Source organism: Leptonotus elevatus, chromosome 15 (assembly GCF_054856555.1).
Source record: "Leptonotus elevatus isolate MCC_2025b chromosome 15, RoL_Lele_1.0, whole genome shotgun sequence".
NCBI lineage: Eukaryota > Metazoa > Chordata > Actinopteri > Syngnathiformes > Syngnathidae > Leptonotus > Leptonotus elevatus.
The window spans coordinates 3,474,244-3,495,273 of record NC_141253.1 but is presented as its reverse complement, the minus strand read 5'-3'; the positions used below and the strand labels follow the sequence as shown (position 1 = coordinate 3,495,273).

Below are 21,030 nucleotides of genomic sequence, written 5' to 3'. Positions count from 1 at the left end.
TTCTACTATGACCTAAAACATTCTCTTGTGTGAGTGATCATATCACACTAAATATTTTTGAAAGTGTTTTCGTTCAACTTTTATTGCAATCTTTGATTATATTATACGGTAGGGCATTAATACTGCACAAACGGCACCCATGGACAAGACTTTTGAATTTTTAGTAAATGTTCACAATATGTACTGTTACAGTTCCACTTTCTTTTTTTATGCAGTACAATCAATACATTTAAGTATGTAAAATTACATGTAACTTATTTTCAAATACTTGGGGAATTTTTTTGCTTGCCATTTTAATTTAGGTATTGTTCAAATATATATTTTTAAGTGTTATGTTGAAATGCATAATGCTACAGTGCCTTAAAATATTATACACTTTTTAGGAGTAAACCCTACGCATTTTTATGCTGGTCAAGTATTTATTTGTTACAAAAAACTGACTACAATAGGAAAGTACGATTAATCCGATTACCAAATGTCCACATTAATTCAAAACAACACATTAGTGCTTGAAAATATTTTCCGTACTTCTAAAACGCTTTTAAATTACGTGAACGTCGCGATAATAGTTTACGTAATTAATGAATCACAAAATAACATGCTAGCCTGCTACGCAAAGCGGAAGTGGCCGGTTTTCTTCTTCGCGACTGGAGGAAGTTCTTCTTCGTGGGTGGAGGCCTCCGTCCGACGCGTAGTGCCACGTTGATGGAGCCCAGTGGGGACGTGGAAAGCCGAGTCCAGGGCGAGATCAGCGGGTACCGGTAGCTACGAAGAACCGCCGCCTTGTCGTCTTGTCGTCTTGTCCTAGGTGGGGGAGGTGTTAGTTGTTTTAACGCCACTGTGAAAAGAACCACGAGAGGAGCGAACACAGCTCTTTGTCGCTTTTTCCTTTCTCTTCATTCATTGTGTACCTGCGCGTATATGTGACAGGAGCAAAGAGAAAAGCAAGGTAAGCCATTGGTCAGCTGTCAGCTCACCGCTAAACCTCATTCTTAAATATCAGAATGTTTTATTCCACTCAGAGTCTGTTTTTTTAATCATGTTAGGTTAATGAAAGACTCCATCCATAGATGTGGATGTTAAGAGTGATTGTGTATTTGTCTGAGTGTGCCAAAAGTTATTTTAGGTTAATTGAAGACAAAATTAAATTTCAGCATCTTCAATTAAGTTGAGTTTACTTTTGGCATGAGAACATAAGGGGGTCACCAACCTTTTTAAAACCGGGAGCTCCTTTTTATGTACTAATTAATGCGAGGGGTTATCAATTTGACACATAGCTTTGAAATAACAAATTTGCTCATATTACTTTTGATAATGTTCTTATTATGTTATTATTGGTGATTAATGGTATCCACAGATATATATGAATATGCAAGACTATAGCTTTAAATCTTTCAAACAATCACTTCTACAACATCCCTAGAAAGTCACAGCGTCCCATCGCTGGTGAGCTATTTGAAGGTCTCGGACAATGCCTCAGGTCATTGGGTACCTGATTCCTGTGACCCCCGGTCTAAATTGTTTATGTGACTACTTTTTTTGTATAATTGGCAGTATGGAAAAATAAATAAATTTTATTTTCATTATTTATTTCTGTACCAAAAGCTAGTAGAACTACAGTAGTTCAACATTTCATGAATGTGAAGTAAATGCTAAAACAAAATTTCTACTTTTTATTAGATTAAAATGTATGTTACATTTAGTCCATTCTCTTCCTGGCTTCACACGTTTTATGACTTTACTGCAACTCTTTGTCATGGTGCATCGTGCACTTTGTAATGATTTATCTTAGTTAGGAGCAATCAAGGGTCAAAATATTCTCCCACCCCCATCAGAATGAAAGTTGAACTTCCCTTTTAAATTGCAATTAAAAAAATGTAAACAGGAGTTCAGTAGAGAGGATGATATATTGAATAGGATCAAAATGGCCTTTTTAAAAAAAGTGTTGTTCTTTTTTTAGGATGAAACTGAAAGAAATCAACCGTACCGCCATCCAGACCTGGAGTCCGGCACAGCAGCACCCTATCTACCTGGCAACAGGTGCGAGCACAAGCGACCAGCATTTACCAGCAAGATCTTGAAGTATGCTAATATTTAATACTTGAATGAATTGTTGTCCAGGCACGTCGGCGCAGCAGCTGGATGCCTCCTTCAGCACCAATGCCTCCCTGGAGCTCTTTGAGCTGGACTTATCCGACCCGTCTCTGGACATGAAGTCATGTGGCAGCTTCTCTTCATCTCACAGGTAGTTTTTTTTCCCCCCCGTGATTTTGTTGTTGTTGTTTTTCTTTTTATTGACCTCAACCTGCCCCCCAGGTACCACAAGCTGGTCTGGGGTCCCTGCAGGGAGGACGACCAGGGTCAACCGACCGGCTTGGTCATCGCCGGGGGCGAGAACGGCAACGTCATCCTGTATGACGCCGCAAAGATCATGGCCGGCGAGAGCGACGCGGTCGTGGCCGAGAGCGACCGGCACACGGGCCCCGTGAGAGGACTGGACGTCAATCCCTTCCAGGTACATCCACGCCGCCTTCTGATCGCACCTCTCGCTTCGCTCACTCTTCATCTTCCTTCCCCGTTGTGCAGACCAACCTCTTTGCATCTGGCGGGAACGAGTCTGAAATTTACATCTGGGATATAAACAACTTTGAGTCCCCTATGACGCCAGGACCTAAAACACAGGTACGGTTGTTGATATTTTAAAAGCCTAAAAATAAATGCCTCACCTCAAATAAAGACTGCCTTTCTCCTCTTACCTACTGTATGATAATGTTCAGTGCTTGTGTGTTAACAGCCGGTGGAAGACATCGGCTGCGTGTCATGGAACAGGCAAGTCCAGCACATCTTGGCCTCCGCCAGCCCGAGTGGTCGCGCCTCTGTATGGGACCTCCGCAAGAACGACCTCATTCTTAAAGTCAGCGACCACAGCAACAGAGTACGTTGCTCACACACACACACACACACACACAAAATCCGCAAATAAAACAGAAAATGCATGTTAAAGAGCACGGATCTTTGCGTGTAGATGCATTGCTCCGGGCTGGCGTGGAACCCGGAAGTGGCCACCCAGCTGGTCTTGGCGTCCGAGGACGACCGCATGCCCGTCATCCAGATGTGGGATTTGCGATTCGCTACCTCCCCGCTTAAGATTCTGGAGAATCACACGAGGTGCGTGTGTCCCGTAAACCCCTTAATCCTACCATGTGAAATACAAAATATATATATATATAAATCTACCTGGGATTGCATGTCTGGATTCTTGAAAAAAAAAAACTACACATTTTTATTTGGCATTGAATTCGTTTTCAGTAGTCATATACATGTAAAATAAATAGTTTTTTTTTATTATATGTATTAATTTTTATTGTTTAAAAATAATTTTGTGTAACTTAATTAAAAAAAAACATTGTGTATTGATTTATTTGAAAGTTTCTAAAAATCCAGATATTTTTAGAAAATGTTTCTAATTTACTTACTGCCATCACAAAAAAAATTTGTTTTTTAATATTCATAACAAGCTCTATTCTTGTTTAAATATTAATGATTGGCTTTATGTTAAATTTTAACATTCTTAATTGTGATACAATTGTGGAAATGTATATTTCTGCAGATAACGTTTATCATTTTAATTTTATTATTTAGTTTAAAAATAGAAAAACATATTTACATTTATAATTTTAGGTTGATCATTTTAATTATTTGTTCATTGTTAATTAAATTAATAAAATATTTTTAAATACGAATATTTGATAAAAAAAAATTCATTTATAAAAAATCCAAAAAAAAATCAGTATCATACTATCTTAAAAATGTGCACAAAAATAAATAAAAAGCATATCTGAAAGCTGACTTTTGTGTTTTATTGAATTTTTCCCTTCGCAGAGGCGTCCTCGCCATTGCTTGGAGCGTGGCCGATCCCGAGCTGCTCCTCAGCTGCGGCAAGGACAGCAGGATTCTGTGCTGGAACCCAAACACAGGCGAGGTAGGCAAGTAACCCTCCCAGCCTCGCACATTTTTACTCCTCGTGACCCATGTCGCACCCACTCCACACCCGTCTCTACCAATCAGGTGCTGTACGAGCTTCCCGCCGGTAGCCAGTGGTGCTTTGACGTGCAGTGGTGCCCCAGGAACCCGGCGGTGCTGTCGGCCGCCCGCTTCGACGGACACATCGACGTCTACTCAATCATGGGCGGCAGCAGCCAGGCGCAGAGCCAGAGGCACGCTGACCAGGTAAGACACACCTTCAGGAGTTCTTCACCTTTCTTGTCAGAAAGGCCAAATACACACAATCACACAAGTGATCACAAAGTCTAAACGGGAAATCTAAAAGGTGACTCCACATTCAGTTTCTTTCTTTTTACAGATTAGTAACTCCTTTAGCAACATGGATCCTTTCGGGACAGGACAAACGTTGCCCCCACTGCAGCTACCTCAGACCGCCGCCCCCCCTGCTAGTGTCAACCCGCTGAAGAAGCCCCCCAAGTGGATCCGCAGGCCTGTTGGGGCGTCGTTTGCCGTGAGTCAACATTCATGCATGTTTTTGGTTGTTGACCCTGAACTAAGTTAGTCTGGGTTCCTTTCCTGCGGTGTTCCTCAAGGGTCAATCTTAGGGCCCATTGGACCTGGATGACTCAGAATCTACGCAGACTTACATTTTTGTTGTTCTGCAGTTTGGCGGAAAGCTAGTATCCCTGGAGAACGGTCCGGCAAACGGACAGCAGCCTGGTGGACCCCGCCTGGTTCACGTCAGCCAGATAGTGACCGAGACAACTTTCTTGACGCGGTCAGAGCAGCTTCAGGCTACACTGAGCGCAGGCACCTTCCAGGAATTCTGCCAGGAGAAGATCCAAATGGCTCAGGACCAATTTGAAAAAACTGTCTGGTCTTTCCTCAAGGTAACGGGACAATTTTAATATTGTATGAGTGTGACTGCACAGACAGATGTTTAAATAAAGTACAGTATGTAAAAGGAAAGTTGCGATATGTGTTTTCCAGGCTAACTTTGAAAGTGACATCCGCAGTAAATTTTTGGAGCTTTTGGGCTACGACAAAGAGGAGCTAGCTGCCAAGGTAAGACACACCCGCCATAGGTGAAAATCTGCGCTATAGAGACAGCCCTTAAAATAAAATAAAAAAATAAAAAGTCTAGCTTTACCTCTCACGCACTTTAACCCATTAAGGCCTAAAGCGGCTGACAAAACATGCCTCTAAAACCTATGGGTGACTTTTGAGTTTTCCTGGAAATTCAACAATATTAAAAAATAATTGATATCTCAGCTCCTGAAGCAGAAAAACATTCTAGAGGTTTCACCTACGGCGTTCACACAAACCTAAGTTTATTATTATAAACCTTCAATATATATATATTTTTTTTTTAAATCAACAAACAAATGTCCGATCTGTGTGTGTATAACTCCAAATATATTTACCTTCAACACTGGAGCGCAGTTGTAATATTAACCTCGGGGGATCGGGGTAATTATTCGTCGTCCATTCCGTTACAAAACCGTCAAAACTTTCAACATCCTTATTGTCTACAAACATATTTCTTAACAGTATGTCGACTCGTTACACTGATTCGAATTCCTCCCGCGCCGTCGTCAATCGCGTCATTTATTTAATAACTCCTGTGAATCCGCGACAACCATGAACGCTCGAATAAAATTCCAGGACATGCTATAAGGCCCACGTCACCCAATCGTGCATATTCAGATGCAATTTCATCGGCTAAGAGACCAAGAATTGGTCAAAACACAACAAAATGACATATCCGCTTTTCCGGGTTTAAAGGGAGAAGTGCGGTCACCTAAATGGGTTAAACACATACAAATATTGTATATTTAAACACCAAAATGTTTATTCACACCACATTTATCCATTTAATGTTATCTTAATGCTAACAGATGGGCTAACGAAAATTAGCATGGGAACCTTCAAGCAACTCTCAATTCCAGACTTATCTGTAGAGTATAAAACCCCCATAAAAACAGAGGGGAACACTGTAGTTAGATACACTTAAGCACCACAAGGGGGAGTGTTAATAAATAACCGTGTCGGCAGATACATGCGGCGCTGGAGGGAAAACCCGCTAATGCTCCGATGGTGGACCCCGCCACAGTGATGGCTCCGCCGCCGCTTGACAATCCGGAGGCAGCGTTTGACATGATTGCCACCGCAAACATGAACATGGGCGCCACACCAGAGAGTCAGGAGACTACAGAAGGAGAACCGGACCAGAGCGCAGCTCCTCAGGATGAATTGGAGGAGGAGGAGGAGGAGGAGGCGGCGGAGGAGATTTCCTTGGAAGAGGTAACAGTTCACAACAGGGTATTCAAAAATTATTAATGACAATATGAAAGGAGGGGACAAAAATCAAGCAATGTCCTCTTACAACCTCAATTTTGTTTGGATTTTAGTGATCATCTAGACTCGGGTCAAAATGTCAAGGAGTGAACGACTGAATATTTAAAGGGAGGGGGGGGTGTTCCTTTGTCATGTAAAGATGCTCCTTTCCTCTTTTTCAGGAGGTGCCGCTGGACGAGGAGCTTGAGACTCCCGCCCAGGCCAAGGACACCACCGAGCCCCCTGAAGAGGGAGTCGACTTCAGTATCACTAAAGGTAAGCCAGATGCATGTGTGTAGTTAGTTTTTTTTCATCATTATTTGTATTTTTTCTTTTTCTTTGTTTTGTTATTGTATAATTAATTCTTAGTTTTTATTTGTAGATTTGAATTATTTGTGTAACTAATTTTCCATTTATATTGACCAATTTTTATTGTTTCTGAAACTATGACAGCGTAATCCATTGTATCCTGTTGAATAGATGTGTATTTTTAAACAAGTTGAATTATGTTTACTTTTCATTGTTTGTGCAACTGGGGCTGTCTATGGTGTTTTTATTTTTTAGATTTTCATTTTATTATGTTCATTTAACATATATTTAATTGTATTTTTTATTAATTTATTTTTATTGTTATTGGCTTTCATTGTTTCTGAAACCATCTTCATTGTCATTGTTTTCTGTTTTTAGTTATTTGTTTTTAATACTTTTTATTGTTTCTGCAGCTAAGAGCAGATTTTATTGTATTTTTTATAAGTATATATATATAATTTTTTTATTATTATTTTTTATTTGTGTTTATAATGTTTTTTTTTTGTTTTTTTTACATATTTGATTTACATTTTTGTTTGTAATTATTTTTTGAAATTATTATTATTATTTTAAAAATAGATTTTCATTACTCATTTTCACTGCTGTTCATTGTTTCTATAACGCTGACGATAAAATCTAGTGTATTTCGCCCACCCCCACCCCGCAGACATGGACGGCCTGATCACGCAGGCCCTGCTATCGGGCGACTTTGAGGCGGCCGTGGAGCTCTGTCTCCACGAAGACCGCATGGCCGACAGCATCATTCTCGCCATTGCCGGTGGCGCAGACCTCCTGGAGAAGACCCAGAGGAAGTATTTCCGCAAAACGCGTGGCAAGATCACCAAGGTAAGCTCAGGGGTTTTCTTAATTGAGGAAGAGGTAGCTGGCCAAAACAAGCAATTTCAATGTAAATTTTGATATGCATTTATTGTCCTTGACTATGTTTGGTACAAGTGTTGTTGTATTATATTGTGGATTTTTTTTAAATCATTATTACTAATACTGTATTTGTTTTTTTTCCCCCCTGTCCGGTAGCTAATCAGCGCCGTGGTGACCAAAGACTGGCGCAACGTCCTGGCCACATGCGACCTGCACAACTGGAAGGAGGCGCTGGCGGCCGTCATGACCTACGCCAAACCCGACGAGTTCTCGTCGCTGTGCGGTAATTATAGTCGCGAATTTGCCGTTGCCTCATAGACATCGTACACAACTCACAAAATGTTAGGGATACGCCTGCGCCCGCGGGCCTGCCTCCTCTCCTTGACTCACTCTTGCTGCTGCTGTTGTCTGTCAGACCTCTTAGGCGTCCGTCTGCAGGCGTCGGGCGAGGCGTCTCTGCGAGCTCACGCCTGTCTGTGCTACATCTGCGCCGGCAACGTGGACAAACTGGTGGCTTGCTGGAACGCAGACGGTCAGCGACACTGTCCACTATCCCTGCAGGTGCGCTGGGGAGATTTTTATTATGCATAGCCAGATTTTTCCTTCATGCGTGTATGCAAATTGAGTACTGGTACATCTACCTTTTTAAGTATTTTTTTTTCCCTTTCCTCCACTCAGGACTTGATAGAGAAAGTGGCAGTGCTTCAGCGTGCTGTGGAGCAGATGCAACGCTCGGGTCCCGACGCCAACGTAGGCATCCTGCTGGCTGAGGAGATGGGACGCTACGCCAGCCTTTTGGCCTCGCAGGGCAGCCTGTCCACAGCCATCAGCTACCTGCCCAATGGCAGTGGACAGGTGAGCTTGCAGCTCAGCGCATGGAACGACGGTTAGGTTTTTCTAGCCACAGCTCAGGTAGCTAGCATGAGCTAATAATTGCCTCCCTGAACTATTGTTTTTTGTTTATTTATGTAGAATTAAAAGCACATATCGCTCTCTTTATTTGAGTCAATCATGTTAGACACAATTTAAACTTAAAGCAAACTGAGGAGATACGCTTTTACTAGCCACAGGTGAGAAAGATTGCTTGCATAAATGCTTGCAAACAACCTAGCCTGGCTGAGAGAGTTATTTTTGGTAAAATTTGACAATTATATATGTTCTGTTTTGACATTTAAGTTGCTTTGCTAGCCTAGAGCACAGAAAGCTCACAAGCTAATCTCCCTGAGCTAACATTTTTTGGTAGAATTCAATTAACAGTTATAAACAACACCCAACTTGTGTTTCTATATCCATGACACCAAATTAAATTTTATATGAATTCTTTAGCCAAATTATAGCACGAGATTTGCTTTTACTTTTACTAGCCACTGTTCAGAGAGCTAGCTAACAAGATAGCCTACCTGTTTTTTTTTTTTATATACAGTATATTTAATTTAAAAAAAATGCTTACTTACTTATTTACATTTGTGACACAGTCACCTTTCATATGGACTCTTGAGCCAAAAATTGAGGGTAATGATTAAGGAATTATCTTTTACTAGCCCTAGCTCAAAATACTAGCGCTGCGTATGCAATGATTGCTAACAAGCTAGCTCTTTTTTTGTGTGATTGTTTTTCATACAGAATTTATAGCACAATTATACTTTCTAACTTGTTTTTACAAAATTACTTTTTATTTTGTCTCTTTAGTTGAGTCAACCATGTTGGACGAAATGCCAAGTTAACTGATGCTCTGCTAAATGCTATGCTAACACATCCGCCTGTTTATTCACCCATCAGGTGGCCGTACAGCAACTTCGCGAACGCCTCAGTCGGGCTCTTGGTCAGCAGGCAGGTCCAGTCCAGACCCTGAGAGCCCAGCCTCAGCACTCCACCCAACAGCCGCGCCACGCCTTCACCCCGGTCCAGCCTGCCGCCCCCGTAGCACTCGTACCGGCACAGACCCCTGCCTCCGTCCCAGCCCAGCAGCAGTATTACCAACCTGTGTGTTCCGCCATGGATCCAGGATTCTTGACCCAATTCTAGATTATTAATTGGGGGAAAAAATGTGTGTGCTTCAGGTGAGGTCTGCCTCCACTGTCACCTCGTGGAGTAACCAGACGCCGACAGCCCTGCCCAACGTCACGCCTCCTCTGCAAATGGGTCCTTCCTCCGTGCAGCAGCAGGTACACCATATGTTCCCGCTAACCCCTTCCCCAAAACCTAACCTCATTTAAACCCTTGTGGATATTATCAATCATCCAGGTCATTTTTTTTTCCTTCAGATCCTTAACACCAACCTTAAAACTCTATTCACAAACCCTAATATTCTTACCCTGTATTTCCCAACTCCTAAACCATTCAATGCTAACCCTGTAGTTTAACGGAAATTTCCTATCAATTTCCCAGCTGGCAGAAGCGCCAAAGCCTGGTTACGGAATGCCGCCGCCTGCCTCGGCCCCTGCAGCCTCCACCGGCGCCGCCTTCATGTACTCCCAGCAATACCAGCGTAAGTCTTTATTTAGAATACCCGGACGACAAGAAATAGTCATTTTCCGGTTTAAAAAGTAGCAAGGAATGAAGATGCAAAGCTGGTTTGTTTCCTTTAAACTGGCAAACATTCCATGGTGGGAATGTTTGACATCTCAGCATGTGTCTGTGACTTCTTCCTGGATTTTTTTCCCCCGCTAACAGCATCTGTTGAATGTCAGCCCAGCCCCAGGTTCAGCAATTCCCGCCTGGAGCCTATCAGCCTCTTCACTACTCTGAGCCCCCTTACCCTCCTCAGCCACCCGGCTTCATCGCCCAGTGCCTGCCAAACTCCTCCTCTTCCTCTCTTCCTCCATTTCCCACCTCCTCGTCTTCCTCCTCTTCCGGAGCGTCTTTCCAGCATGGCGTTCCAGGCTCTCCTGGGTCCTATGTGCCGCCGCCACCACCTGGCGGACTCTCAGGTACAAAGTTTGAGCTCGAGCAGACCCTCGACCCTCAGGGAACAGGTGCGAGAGACCCCCACAACACCACTTAATCATTCTCACTTTTCCTGTGTGTCACTTGCTGTTACTTTTTGTAATAACCTAAAACAATCACCTTTGATTTCAATTAATTTATTACTAATTCACCAACTGCACTAAAAATCTAAATCTACTTACCCCTAATACAGGGGTCTACAACCTGCGGCTCTAGAGCCACATGAGGCTCTTTTCCTGTGGCTCCCTGTGGATCTCTGAGAAAATTTGTCGAAATTTTAAACATTTAAAATATTTGTTTTTATTTTTTAGATAAAATATTCTTCAAATGAAGTAATGAGTCAGGTTTAAAAAAATATATATTCAAAGAAATGTCACAGTCTAAATTACTAAATTGTCAGAAAAAGAGACACGAAAGGTAGATTTAAAAAAACAACGTTTTTTTTAATTATATAAAAATGGAGGGAAAGCAGAAACTTGTGAAATGTTCATGAAATTGTCAAAAATGTCAGAGAATTTACTTTAAAAAAAGGCAGAAAAGAAAATGTCCAAAAAGAAAAGAAAAGCAGAAAATTACCATAAAATATTTTGCCAAAAGTCAGAAAACATTTAAAAAATAACTGAAATGTTCAAAAACAAAATAAATCCCCCAAATTACCATAAAATGTCACAAAAATTGCAAAAACAATGGCAGAAAATTGCTAGCAAAAAAAGGCAGAAAAAATAAAAAAATTTAAATTAAAAGCCATCAAATGTCCAAAAAAAGAAAGAAGGGAGGCAGAAAATGACCAAATGTCCATATATTTGCCAAAAATGTCAGAAATTTGACAGAAAATTTAAAAATGTATGAAAAACGAAGTATGAAAAATTACAAAAATAAATACCATAAATAAATACAAAGACGAAAGGTAAACTTCTCAAAGTACTGGATGCTGCCTATTTTTGTGTTATGGTGCAGCTCTAATTAGCTCTACTCTAACACACAGTTTCGTTCATCACAATGTTTAAAGGGTTTGCGGCTCTAGACAGATTTTGTGTTATTTATTTGGCCTAAAATGGCTCTTTTGACAGTAAAGGTTGCTGACCCCTGCCCTAATAGATGTCTGCTACTCTGTTGAGTTGTGTAAATAAACGGCTCTGCAATCTGTGTTCTTTTTCATCTCCACCAATTTATGCATGGACTAAATTACTGAATCTCTTCCCGTCTTTCTTGCTGTTGTTTATTACCAATAACTTAGTTAACAAATAATAACAAAGGACTAATGGGCTATAATTTGATGACCAATTAAATAATGATTGCTGACTTGAAAACAAATATGTTGACATGCTTCTGGACGATTCTATTATATTTGCGCGTGTAGGGCCTCAGAATGGTTGGAACGACCCGCCAGCTCTGAGCGGACCGTCCAAGAAGAAGGTGACTCCCTTTTCTACAAATCCACTCTACGTCCCTCTATTATTATACATACAAATTCCCTTCAATTTCTCATAGATCCCGGAGCACTACACCCCGCCCGCCCCGATTACCGCTCCCATCATGGGTCCTCTGGGCGCGGACCCTCATGTCCAGCCAGTAGCCTCTGGAGCGCCGCAGGGCTCTGTTCCGGGTCCTCACGGTGGGTTCCAGCAAATCCCGCCACAGACACTCAACCCAAGCATACCCACTGAAGGAGCGCCCGGGGGCCCCACAGGGGATGCCATACAGGTGGGTATCCTTATTATTATTATTATTATTATTTTATGGTGAAAAAACTGACGACAAACTATTTCCAGCCCGCTCAGTCAACCCCCGCTGAGAAGATCGCCAAGAAGCCCATCCCAGAGGAGCACCTGGTCCTCAAGACCACCTTTGAGGGCCTGGTCCAGAAATGCTTGGCTGTTGCTACCGACCCGGTCAGTGAGGAGAGGCCGCCGCCGCCGCTTTGAGCTCTGTGCTTCTCAACCTCTTATTTTACATGTTAAGCCAGTAAGCACAACCACAGCACATATTTTACATACTCAAGGTTTTTACTCTCTCAAATTGGAAGTGGGTAACAATTTATGATATCAGTTTAAGAGCTGGAGGTGGCCTGAAATTAGGCGCGTAGGCATTTGCCTCCAAATTTTGTATGCAGGTAAAACGCTGTACTCTGTTCAAATTAGCTTTAGGCAGCTAACACTCGTTTTTTTTGTACTGTTCCAGCAAACTCGGAGGAAGCTGGATGATGCCAACAAGCGGCTGGAGGCGCTCTACGACAAACTGCGGGAACAGACGGTGAGTGCGCTCGTCGTTTCCTGGCAAAATAAAGCACTCAATATTATACTTTATAAAACCATACAATTATAATCAAATAGAAAGCAAAGGATTAAACTGTTCAAACATCATGATTGGTGACTTCTCAACCCCTCCTTGCGCTCTCTCCTTTTCCCGCAGCTTTCTCCCGCCATCGTGGGGGGTCTGCACAACATGGCGCGCAGCATCGAGGCACGCGCCTACGCCGAGGGTCTGGGCATCCATACGCACATCGTTAGCAGCAGCAACTTCAGCGAGACGTCGGCGTTCATGCCCGTCCTCAAGGTGGTGCTGACGCAGGCCAATAAGATGGGCGTGTGAGCCCACCTGGTACCGAGGGCCGCCAATCAAGGGCTTTTTTTTTATTTCCACTACCAATCATGCTGATTGCTTTTAAATCGACTTTATATGAAGCGATACAATCCGAATGGATTGTTTTCAATGGCGGAGAATGCCAAGGAGAAAAAAAAAAGAACATTCTGTGCGTCTGAATGAATAGAAATAGGCTGATTTTTTATTAATGTGCGTTTTTTTTCCCTCCTATGTCGGCATTATGGCTTGAAATAAGTTTTTGGAGCAGTTCATAGCACAGGGTTTATGCGTTTTGTTTTGTTTTTGTCTTTCACCTGCGCCTTATTGGGCCAAGTTTTAGCACGGCAATGCAAACTCAGTGTACAGTACATCCAAGAACATAATCTCAGCGCTTCATTTTTTTGTGTGCCCTTTATTGTTCTTTGTATTATTATGCACACACAAATCCCATAATGACATGTTTTTTTGTTTTATTAAAAATAAATGTAACATGATTCTATTCAATTTCAGTGCATCTGTAAAATATCACTTTTTCCCATATTTGAAGTAAAATTCCCTTCTTTTTTTTTTTAAATCTACAAAATTATACCAAAAACTTGTTCCAAGTTTGCATTATGGGGTTTTGTGTGTGGAATTTTGACAGAAAAGAATAATTTGACCCATTTTGTTATAAGGCTGTAGCGCAACCAGAAAGTATTCAGTGCTTCATTGTTTTTATTTGTTAAATTTGCAAAACTCACCCCAAAAAAAGTAATTATTGTTATTATTAGTAAAAAAAAAAAATGTAATTAATTTCCCTAGCCGTATTTTTCAATACTGCGCTCCGCCCTCGAAGCATCCCTATGTTTTTCCTTTTACTCCTCTTGAGAACCCGGGTGCCGTTTTGGGCAACCCGTTGGGCTTCCATTTCTGTCTCCCTCTGTTGGTCTTTTTTGTCTCTTTGACGGGTTGTAACTGTATTCAATTTAGTTGCAACTTGTTATACAGTGACAATAACGCCATTCCGAATATTTCAAAATATAATAAAATCATGCTCAACTTAGTTTTTGAGTAAAGAAAAAATCTATAAATTCTCTATAACATGGAATAAGTAAAGTTTATACTTTCTGTGTGCGCTGTATGACGAAGCTTTAGCGCAAGACTCTGCGTTTATTCACACGCTCACCGGACTCTTCGTTAGGAATAGATGTGTGTAATCTAATAATCAATAGGAACAAAGTCACTAGGATGGCACTTTTACTGTAAATAAGACTTCATTGGGGACAAATGACATGAACACAACATTGAGGTTGAGGCCTTATAAAGTTAACGTGAGGTTTTCCTGGAGCCTCCGTTAAGCTCTGCCCGTCACTTCCAGTTGGCCGAAGGACGTGATGACGTGGTAGTGCGCTGCTTCCTCTTCCGTCAGTTCGCTGTTTCCTGGCCGCACAACCACCACAGTGTTGACGCCGGCGTCCTCCGCCGCTTTGGCCTCTGCAATCACACGCTGGTGGTAACATTTACCTGAACTGTTTTTTTTTATTTTTATATATATATACGACTACACATGGCATCTGTAAAGCCGACATTTATGATTTGAGTTTAAAATAAGACCCCCGAGTAAATTAAATGAGTCTACCGGATTGTTAAAATTGCTGGGCGCTGCTCGGATAAACTCCTTGCCTCAAAGAGCTTTATGAAGTTATAGAATGCATTTGCAGTTTCCTCAATTGACCTCGGCTCTAACTGATGCCATATGCAATTTTGTTCTCTTACGCTCAACTCTGCTAGATGCCACGTCCCAAATCATCAAATATCTCGTTCCACTGAAAAAATGCCTCATCTCAAGTAAATACTTCCTTTTTTCCTGAATGATGTCTGCAAATTACTATTAAAGAATGCTGCTCCCCCCCCCCCCCCCAACAAAATAAACACAACTAGTTGGATTGTTAAAAACAATTACAGAAGGAAGAATAAAAAGGTGACAACCTCGTGTGACGTCCGTCAGAAAGGTGATTTCCTCTGGCGGACAGCCGATCCTCTCAGCGATTCTTTCGTAACTTTTGGCGTCCACTTTGGCGCCGACAGCCGTGTCGAAGTGACCATCGAACAACTGGGGGAGGGGGGGAAGGAGAAAACATCAGTCACTATAACACGCCATAGAATGTTTGAATTAAAGCTGTGTGAATATTAGAATTTGACAGAAACTCATCATTTTCATTTGTCTACAATGAGTTTAAAATGTGTTGACAGTCGAACAAAGTTTGTCTTGGAAGGACAGCTGGAAATAGCCGAAATGACCGAAAAATGTCCACTTCAAATAAAAATGTCTGACTTCCTGTGTCTTTTCAGGCATTGGCTGTTGAGACTTTTCTGGGTCCACTCATGATTCCATTTTACTACAGGACATGAAACAAGACTTCAAGGGCTGAATTTTCTACAACTCCACCGAGCAAAGAAGTCTAATGACGGAGAGAATACTCACGTCTAAAACGTCACCCTCTACGGAGTGTGTGAAGAGAAGTTTTTGGGCTTCCACGCTGCCCGATGAGTAGATGAAGACCTTGAGGCCGTGCCCTCGCCACCTTCGGATGGACGGCGTCACGTCCTGGTAGATCCTGTGTGCGAATGCACCGGCGTTTGCATCAATCGAGATTTTTAAGATAGTTACAAACAACAAATATGAAAAGGCGGCTTTTTGGAGTCTTATCATCTGATATTCAAGTGAGTTGAAGAGCTTCATATCGAAAAAAGTCAGTCGCTGATGATTTGAGGAGTCCACTTACTCGCCTTTGATTGTGCCCGACGCGTACGCCACTCGCCACATGTGACCCTGGAGCCGCTTGAGCGCCGTGGACTTGCGGTCGGCGGCCATCTGCCACAGCACATCTTCCACCACCTCCCGGATGGCCTTCTCTTCGTCCGTGTGCACCGTCTGGTCCACAGCGTGGACGGGACACGCCCGGTTCTGCCTCATGTCCTCTTCGATCTAGTACAGGGTCAATTGGGGATATTGTTATGCGTGTTATGTTAAAAACGATTACTGGATTTTACTCTCTTCGTGTCGTCACAGGTAATCTTTTACTCATTTGATAGCATAATGTGTTTAATGACCTGTTTTTTCAGAAGATGAACATCCTGCTTGCACTCGTCTTCCTCCCAGTGAGCTGATAGGTAGTCTTCAAGATGCTCTCGTATGTATGGAAACAGAATATCCTGCAGTAAACAGCGAGAATGGTTATGAGTCGGTGAACCAATAAGCCCGGTAACTCGAGTCCGAGAACTGCCGGTGAGTCAGCCAACTCCAGCACTAGGTGAACCAGATTGAGCCAGAGAACTAAATCTTGTGAGCCTGTCAAAACCTTAACATCTCAACTCCGTATTTGCCACGCTGTAATGTGCCCGATTTAGCTCATTTCTGACACCTACGACACAATGCAGATTATAACCTGGATCAGTTGAATCAAGGCTACTAAGTCTCTTCTTGTTTGATGAACACATTTCATGGTTGGTGGTCACGATACGGTGGTTGTTATGGCTGGTGGCAAACTGCTTGTTGTGCCCCCAACACAATGAGAACCTTTGGTGGTGATCATTATCAACGGAATTACCCATCTTTTTGAGATGCAAATGAGTTGAACAGATCTATGTTATGTTCAAGAGTTGCTTGGTTTCCCCAATGTAGGTCATTGAACTCCTCGTGAAAACCAAAACCTTCTTCGGGTTACTGAGGTGCAAGCGCACCATTTAGCTGGCTCGCTCTTTTTCCAACAAAACCTACCTTTACAAAGGTGATTGGAGTGGTTGTGCCCTCTATATCCAGCAAAAGAGCAGTGGTGCGAGCAGGAATCGCCACAGAGGCCATTATTAATGATTTTTCCCTGCTTAGCTAACGTTAGCCTAATTAGCTTTGGCCGGCCGGTAGCTCGGTGTGTATGTGACGCTCACCGGTATTCCAAAGCTCGCGAATATAATTGGAAATTAACTAAAAGCTTTCTTTTCTTTTTTTTTTTTACTCCAGGGTGTTTTTTATTTAATCCGTTAGCATAACTAGCATGTTGTTTTTCCAGCTAAACGTCGACTCGAGCAGGAGGTCCACGTTCGGCGACGATATAGTGCGCCCTCCAACCCTGCAGGTGGCGCTGCGGTGTATCATGTTTCGTCACCGAGCCAAGCAAGCGCCGCTCGAGCGAAGAAGACGTAGGCAAAGAGGGAGAACGTCTGCCAAGTAAATAAATGACAAACATTACCAGTTATAACCAATTCGACAAATATTTAGTTTAACCCGCGGTCAAAGTGAAGCATAGGCTCCGATTTGTGAGGCTAACTCTCCAACTCGTCTCGCGGTGAGCGCCAAGAATTGTAGCTAGCTTAGCTTAGCTTCTCCTCACTGACGCTACGCCAGCTACAAATAAGGTAAAATACGGAAAGAGAGAAAAGAGAAACAAACATGTCGGACGACTGCGAGTTCAGTGAAGACGTGGGCATCATGAGGATGGAGGAGGACGGCGAGGCGTACAGTGACGACCCCATGACGGCGGCGGGCGACGGAGGCCTGGCTGGGGGAGAGGCCGAAGGGGCGAGGATCGACGCCAGTAAAAATGAAGAGGACGAAGGGTGAAAAGTTTTAATGTGTTTCAATGACAAACTAGTCAAATTCAAGCTGTGTGTGCCTGTTGTTAGTCAAATAGGGTCACAAAAATACCGTACTTAACCGTAAACCTGATCAACGTTCCAGACCCACCCGCCCACTTTACTGTACCTCTTCGGCGACCCCCTCTATATCGCGGATTTGAAGAAATTGTTTTTTCCCCCCATTTATTTTCAGGTTTTAACAAAATACAGGCAAGTCCGGATTTAGAGTTGTATGACTTCTGTGTAGTGTAGCACTGAGGTCTACTGGGAGTTATACAGTGTAATTAACAGCAAGAAGAGGCAGAGAAGGTCCCCAATTATGCACAAGTAACAGTAGTTATAACTTCTCAGCATTTTTCTGCTCAGTATGTGAAAGTAGCAATTGTTTCAAGATTAACAATTTGTCTAACATTTATACTAACTTTCTTTAGCCTTTTTATGGCGTTAGTCATTTTATGTTAGCATAGAACGAGACCATCCATTTTACAGCAAGCACACTTCTACTTTTCATCTCTTCAAGGTGATGTTAGTTCCTTTACTTGACAGCGAGAGAATGAGAACTGGCACTAAGAACAATTAGTGTGTTTTTAATGTTTAAATTAGTGTAAAGTGTGTGGGAGGGTTTGGAGAGTGCTATGGAATGGCTATTTTTGCCCCATTAGATTTAAAATAATTATTGCTGTAAATGCAGCACTTTTGCTTGGTTGCGTACCTACCCACTGATTTGGCCTGTGAATGAATGAAAGCCGTATCATCATAATCATCATGTTTTCAATAGGAAGGTGTTTGTCGGCGGTCTCAGCTGGGACACGACCAAGAAGGACCTGAAAGACTACTTCACCAAGTTTGGGGACGTTATCGACTGCACTCTGAAACTGGACCCTATGACCGGCCGCTCCAGGGGATTTGGCTTTGTGCTCTTCAAGGACGCCGCAAGTGTTGACAAGGTAAACAAAAGCAATTTGAGCATTTATTTGGTATCCGGCGTAAGGTGAATGATGTGCTAGTATCGTCTTTGTTCTCATGACTTAGTGCTTGCCATAAAGCCTTTTCAGGATTTATTTCAAGTGTGTGCATTGAATACATTTTCAAATGGCATTTCAGCATTTATTCAATATCCTTGCTTGTGACTATGAATTGGGCATGGTAGGCGTGCAACAAGTGGTTTTTACTAGACCACAGGATTATTTTATTTTTTTGGGGGGGGTTGCCCAGGTCACTGCACAGAAGGAACATAAACTGAACGGCAAAGTCATTGACCCCAAAAAAGCCAAGGCCATGAAGAGCAAGGAGCCTGTCAAGAAGATCTTCGTGGGCGGTCTTTCTCCGGATACTCCCGAGGATAAAGTCCGAGAGTACTTTTCCACCTTTGGAGAGGTCAGTTTGTCATTCGGGTCGTTTACCTATTTTTAATTAAACGCCAGTCATATTTCTGATTTTTTTTTTTTTTTATTCAGGTGGAGGCAGTCGAGCTTCCCATGGAGAGCAAAACCAACAAAAGGAGAGGCTTCTGCTTCATAACGTTCAAGGAGGAGGAACCGGTTAAGATCATCATGGAGAAGAAGTACCACAACATCGGACTGAGCAAGGTAATGCCCGACACATGCCTTTGGGATGTCCAGAAATGTGTTGGGTTTTTTTTTTTTAAACAAAAAAACTGTCGGGACTGTCATGTGCAGTGTGAAGTGAAGGTGGCCATGTCCAAGGAACAGTACCAGCAGCAGCAGTACTGGGGAGGCAGAGGAGGGTACTCGCCCAGGTCTCGAGGAAGGGGAGGCGGTGAGTCCATACCTAAAATTTTATTTTGTTGACATTAAGATGTTGTTACATTGTCATGAGGTTGTGTGTGTGATCCGATGTATGTGATTGCAGGTCCTGGTCCGAGTTGGAACCAGGGATACGGCAACTACTGGAATCAAGGCTACAGCAACTACGGCTACGGCAATCAAGGCTACGGCGGATATGGCGGCTACGATTATGGTTACGGCAACTATTACGGATACGGTGGCGACAGTAGTAAGTCTATGTGTGAAGATCTCTGTAAACCATTCGAACGAGCTAGATCATATTTTTATTGAGGGTTGGATTTGGGGGTGGGTGGGGGGCTTCAGGGGCAAAATATGGATATGATGTATTGTATTGTGTGTTGCAATACAGTATCAATACACCCGTCAAATATCAATATTGTCACTGTCACTATTGTCAATCTTTAATGTCAACACTGCTTCTAAACATGTTTTATTAACATTGTGAGTGTATTTTTGTTTTGTTTTATTTCATTTTTTTGTGTACTTATTATGAAAGGACAGTTTTTTTTTATGGGATTTCCCTTCTTCTGTTTCATATACAGGTGCATCTCAATAAATTAGAATATTGTAGAAATGTTCTTTTGTTTCGGTAGTTCAATTCCAAACTCAAAAATTATTTAAACCCTTTTGTTAAGCTTAATTGTTTTCAGAAGGCAAATTCCTATCTAATTTCTATGTTAATAAATCATTTTTGATTGTGTCATTCTAATTTCTTGAGATGGTGGATTTGGGGTTTGTTAGCTGTAAGCTTTAATCATCAAAATTATTAAAAAAAATAATAATAAAATCTTGAAATAATACAATCTGTGTGTAGTGAATCTATGAGTTCCGCTTTTTGAATTGAACTGCTGAAATAAATTGACTTTTCCACTTATTGAGATGCACCTGTATATTGTGATGTTTGATAGAGCCGTTATTTCTGCATCATATTAATGTTTGCAAAATATAGCGCTAATACTTAATCATAATCCCTGAATGACACCCACCCATAGTCTGTTTGCTCTTGCCTCGCTCCTTTGTTGACAACAGCGTTTTTGATTTAATTAACAAAACGGGGGGGAAAAACATCACATTCAAAACAAAAGGTTGGACCACAGCTCTGTTGATGTTTGAATTCATAATACTTGATCAAACTTTACTACAACACCGATGTTTGACACATTCACATGCACGTAAACGATAATAAACATACACAAAGCAATTTGTACATTGCCAACTATTGACCTGGCATGCGCACTACATAGTTTTTTGTTTCTTAAGGTTTTGATGTCGTATTCAACCTCCGTTTTATCAATACTACGCGGACTCCATAGGCCAAAGGTGGGCAAAATATGGCTATTCTAGTTGCATTTAAATGATAAAACAATAGAACATGAATGCAATATTAGGCAATGCAAAAATATTAGTAAAATAAGGAATGAAAAAATTTAATGATGTATTAAATTACATAATTATAATGAAATTAATTCTAAATACATAAGTATGGATTATTTCATTTTTAACAATTTGACATCCATAAAATACATTTGTAACACCATTTTAATTTTTT

The 21,030-nt window shown here is 41.8% G+C and overlaps 3 protein-coding genes across 5 annotated transcripts in view; 2 read left to right on the top strand and 1 right to left on the bottom strand.

The window, feature by feature from the left end:
* Positions 1-660: 660 nt before the first annotated feature.
* On the top strand, positions 661-15,404 carry sec31a (SEC31 homolog A, COPII coat complex component). Of its 3 annotated transcripts, none has more exons than XM_086096429.1 (27): positions 661-949; positions 1,961-2,040; positions 2,122-2,245; positions 2,317-2,515; positions 2,587-2,682; positions 2,795-2,935; positions 3,026-3,168; positions 3,883-3,982; positions 4,069-4,230; positions 4,364-4,516; positions 4,671-4,895; positions 4,996-5,070; positions 6,061-6,309; positions 6,525-6,618; positions 7,319-7,497; positions 7,687-7,813; positions 7,946-8,091; positions 8,209-8,385; positions 9,310-9,513; positions 9,591-9,695; positions 9,919-10,018; positions 10,221-10,460; positions 11,837-11,892; positions 11,968-12,180; positions 12,249-12,368; positions 12,658-12,729; positions 12,889-15,404. In XM_086096429.1, exons 2-27 carry the CDS (start codon positions 1,962-1,964, stop codon positions 13,066-13,068), a joined length of 3,759 nt encoding a protein of 1,252 aa, XP_085952555.1. In that variant the 5' UTR covers positions 661-949; position 1,961; the 3' UTR covers positions 13,069-15,404. The 3 variants fall into 3 exon arrangements, with proteins under 3 accessions (XP_085952555.1, XP_085952554.1, XP_085952556.1); XM_086096428.1 differs by having other exon boundaries at positions 10,221-10,505; XM_086096430.1 differs by lacking the exon at positions 10,221-10,460.
* Positions 14,279-17,337, bottom strand: enoph1 (enolase-phosphatase 1). Its single transcript, XM_086096435.1, has 6 exons — positions 16,820-17,337; positions 16,153-16,254; positions 15,825-16,027; positions 15,524-15,656; positions 15,028-15,151; positions 14,279-14,532 (listed from the first exon to the last, which is right to left on the bottom strand). Exons 1-6 carry the CDS (start codon positions 16,901-16,903, stop codon positions 14,393-14,395), a joined length of 786 nt encoding a protein of 261 aa, XP_085952561.1. The 5' UTR covers positions 16,904-17,337; the 3' UTR covers positions 14,279-14,392.
* LOC147161580 (heterogeneous nuclear ribonucleoprotein D0-like) overlaps positions 17,190-21,030 on the top strand; it is a 7,013-nt gene continuing 3,172 nt past the window's right edge. The window contains exons 1-6 of the mRNA XM_086096433.1: positions 17,190-17,655; positions 18,452-18,620; positions 18,889-19,050; positions 19,131-19,262; positions 19,353-19,452; positions 19,546-19,689. Coding sequence (XP_085952559.1) covers positions 17,489-17,655; positions 18,452-18,620; positions 18,889-19,050; positions 19,131-19,262; positions 19,353-19,452; positions 19,546-19,689 — 874 coding nt within the window. The 5' untranslated portion in view covers positions 17,190-17,488. The remainder of the gene's footprint in view (positions 17,656-18,451; positions 18,621-18,888; positions 19,051-19,130; positions 19,263-19,352; positions 19,453-19,545; positions 19,690-21,030) is intronic.

What these genes read in the sequence shown, in the direction of transcription:
- sec31a (XM_086096428.1), top strand. Translation starts at nt 1,962, where the DNA reads ATGAAACTGAAAGAAATCAACCGTACCGCCATCCAGACCTGGAGTCCG. An exon ending in TGGACGTCAATCCCTTCCAG is followed by an intron (nt 2,516 to 2,586) that starts GTACATCCACGC and finishes CCCGTTGTGCAG; the next exon opens with ACCAACCTCTTTGCATCTGG. An exon ending in CGCGTGGCAAGATCACCAAG is followed by an intron (nt 7,498 to 7,686) that starts GTAAGCTCAGGG and finishes CCTGTCCGGTAG; the next exon opens with CTAATCAGCGCCGTGGTGAC.
- enoph1 (XM_086096435.1), bottom strand. Translation starts at nt 16,903, where the DNA reads ATGGCCTCTGTGGCGATTCCTGCTCGCACCACTGCTCTTTTGCTGGAT. An exon ending in TCGGGCACAATCAAAGGCGA is followed by an intron (nt 15,657 to 15,824) that starts GTAAGTGGACTC and finishes ATTCGCACACAG; the next exon opens with GATCTACCAGGACGTGACGC. An exon ending in TAGAGGGTGACGTTTTAGAC is followed by an intron (nt 15,152 to 15,523) that starts GTGAGTATTCTC and finishes CCCCTCCCCCAG; the next exon opens with TTGTTCGATGGTCACTTCGA.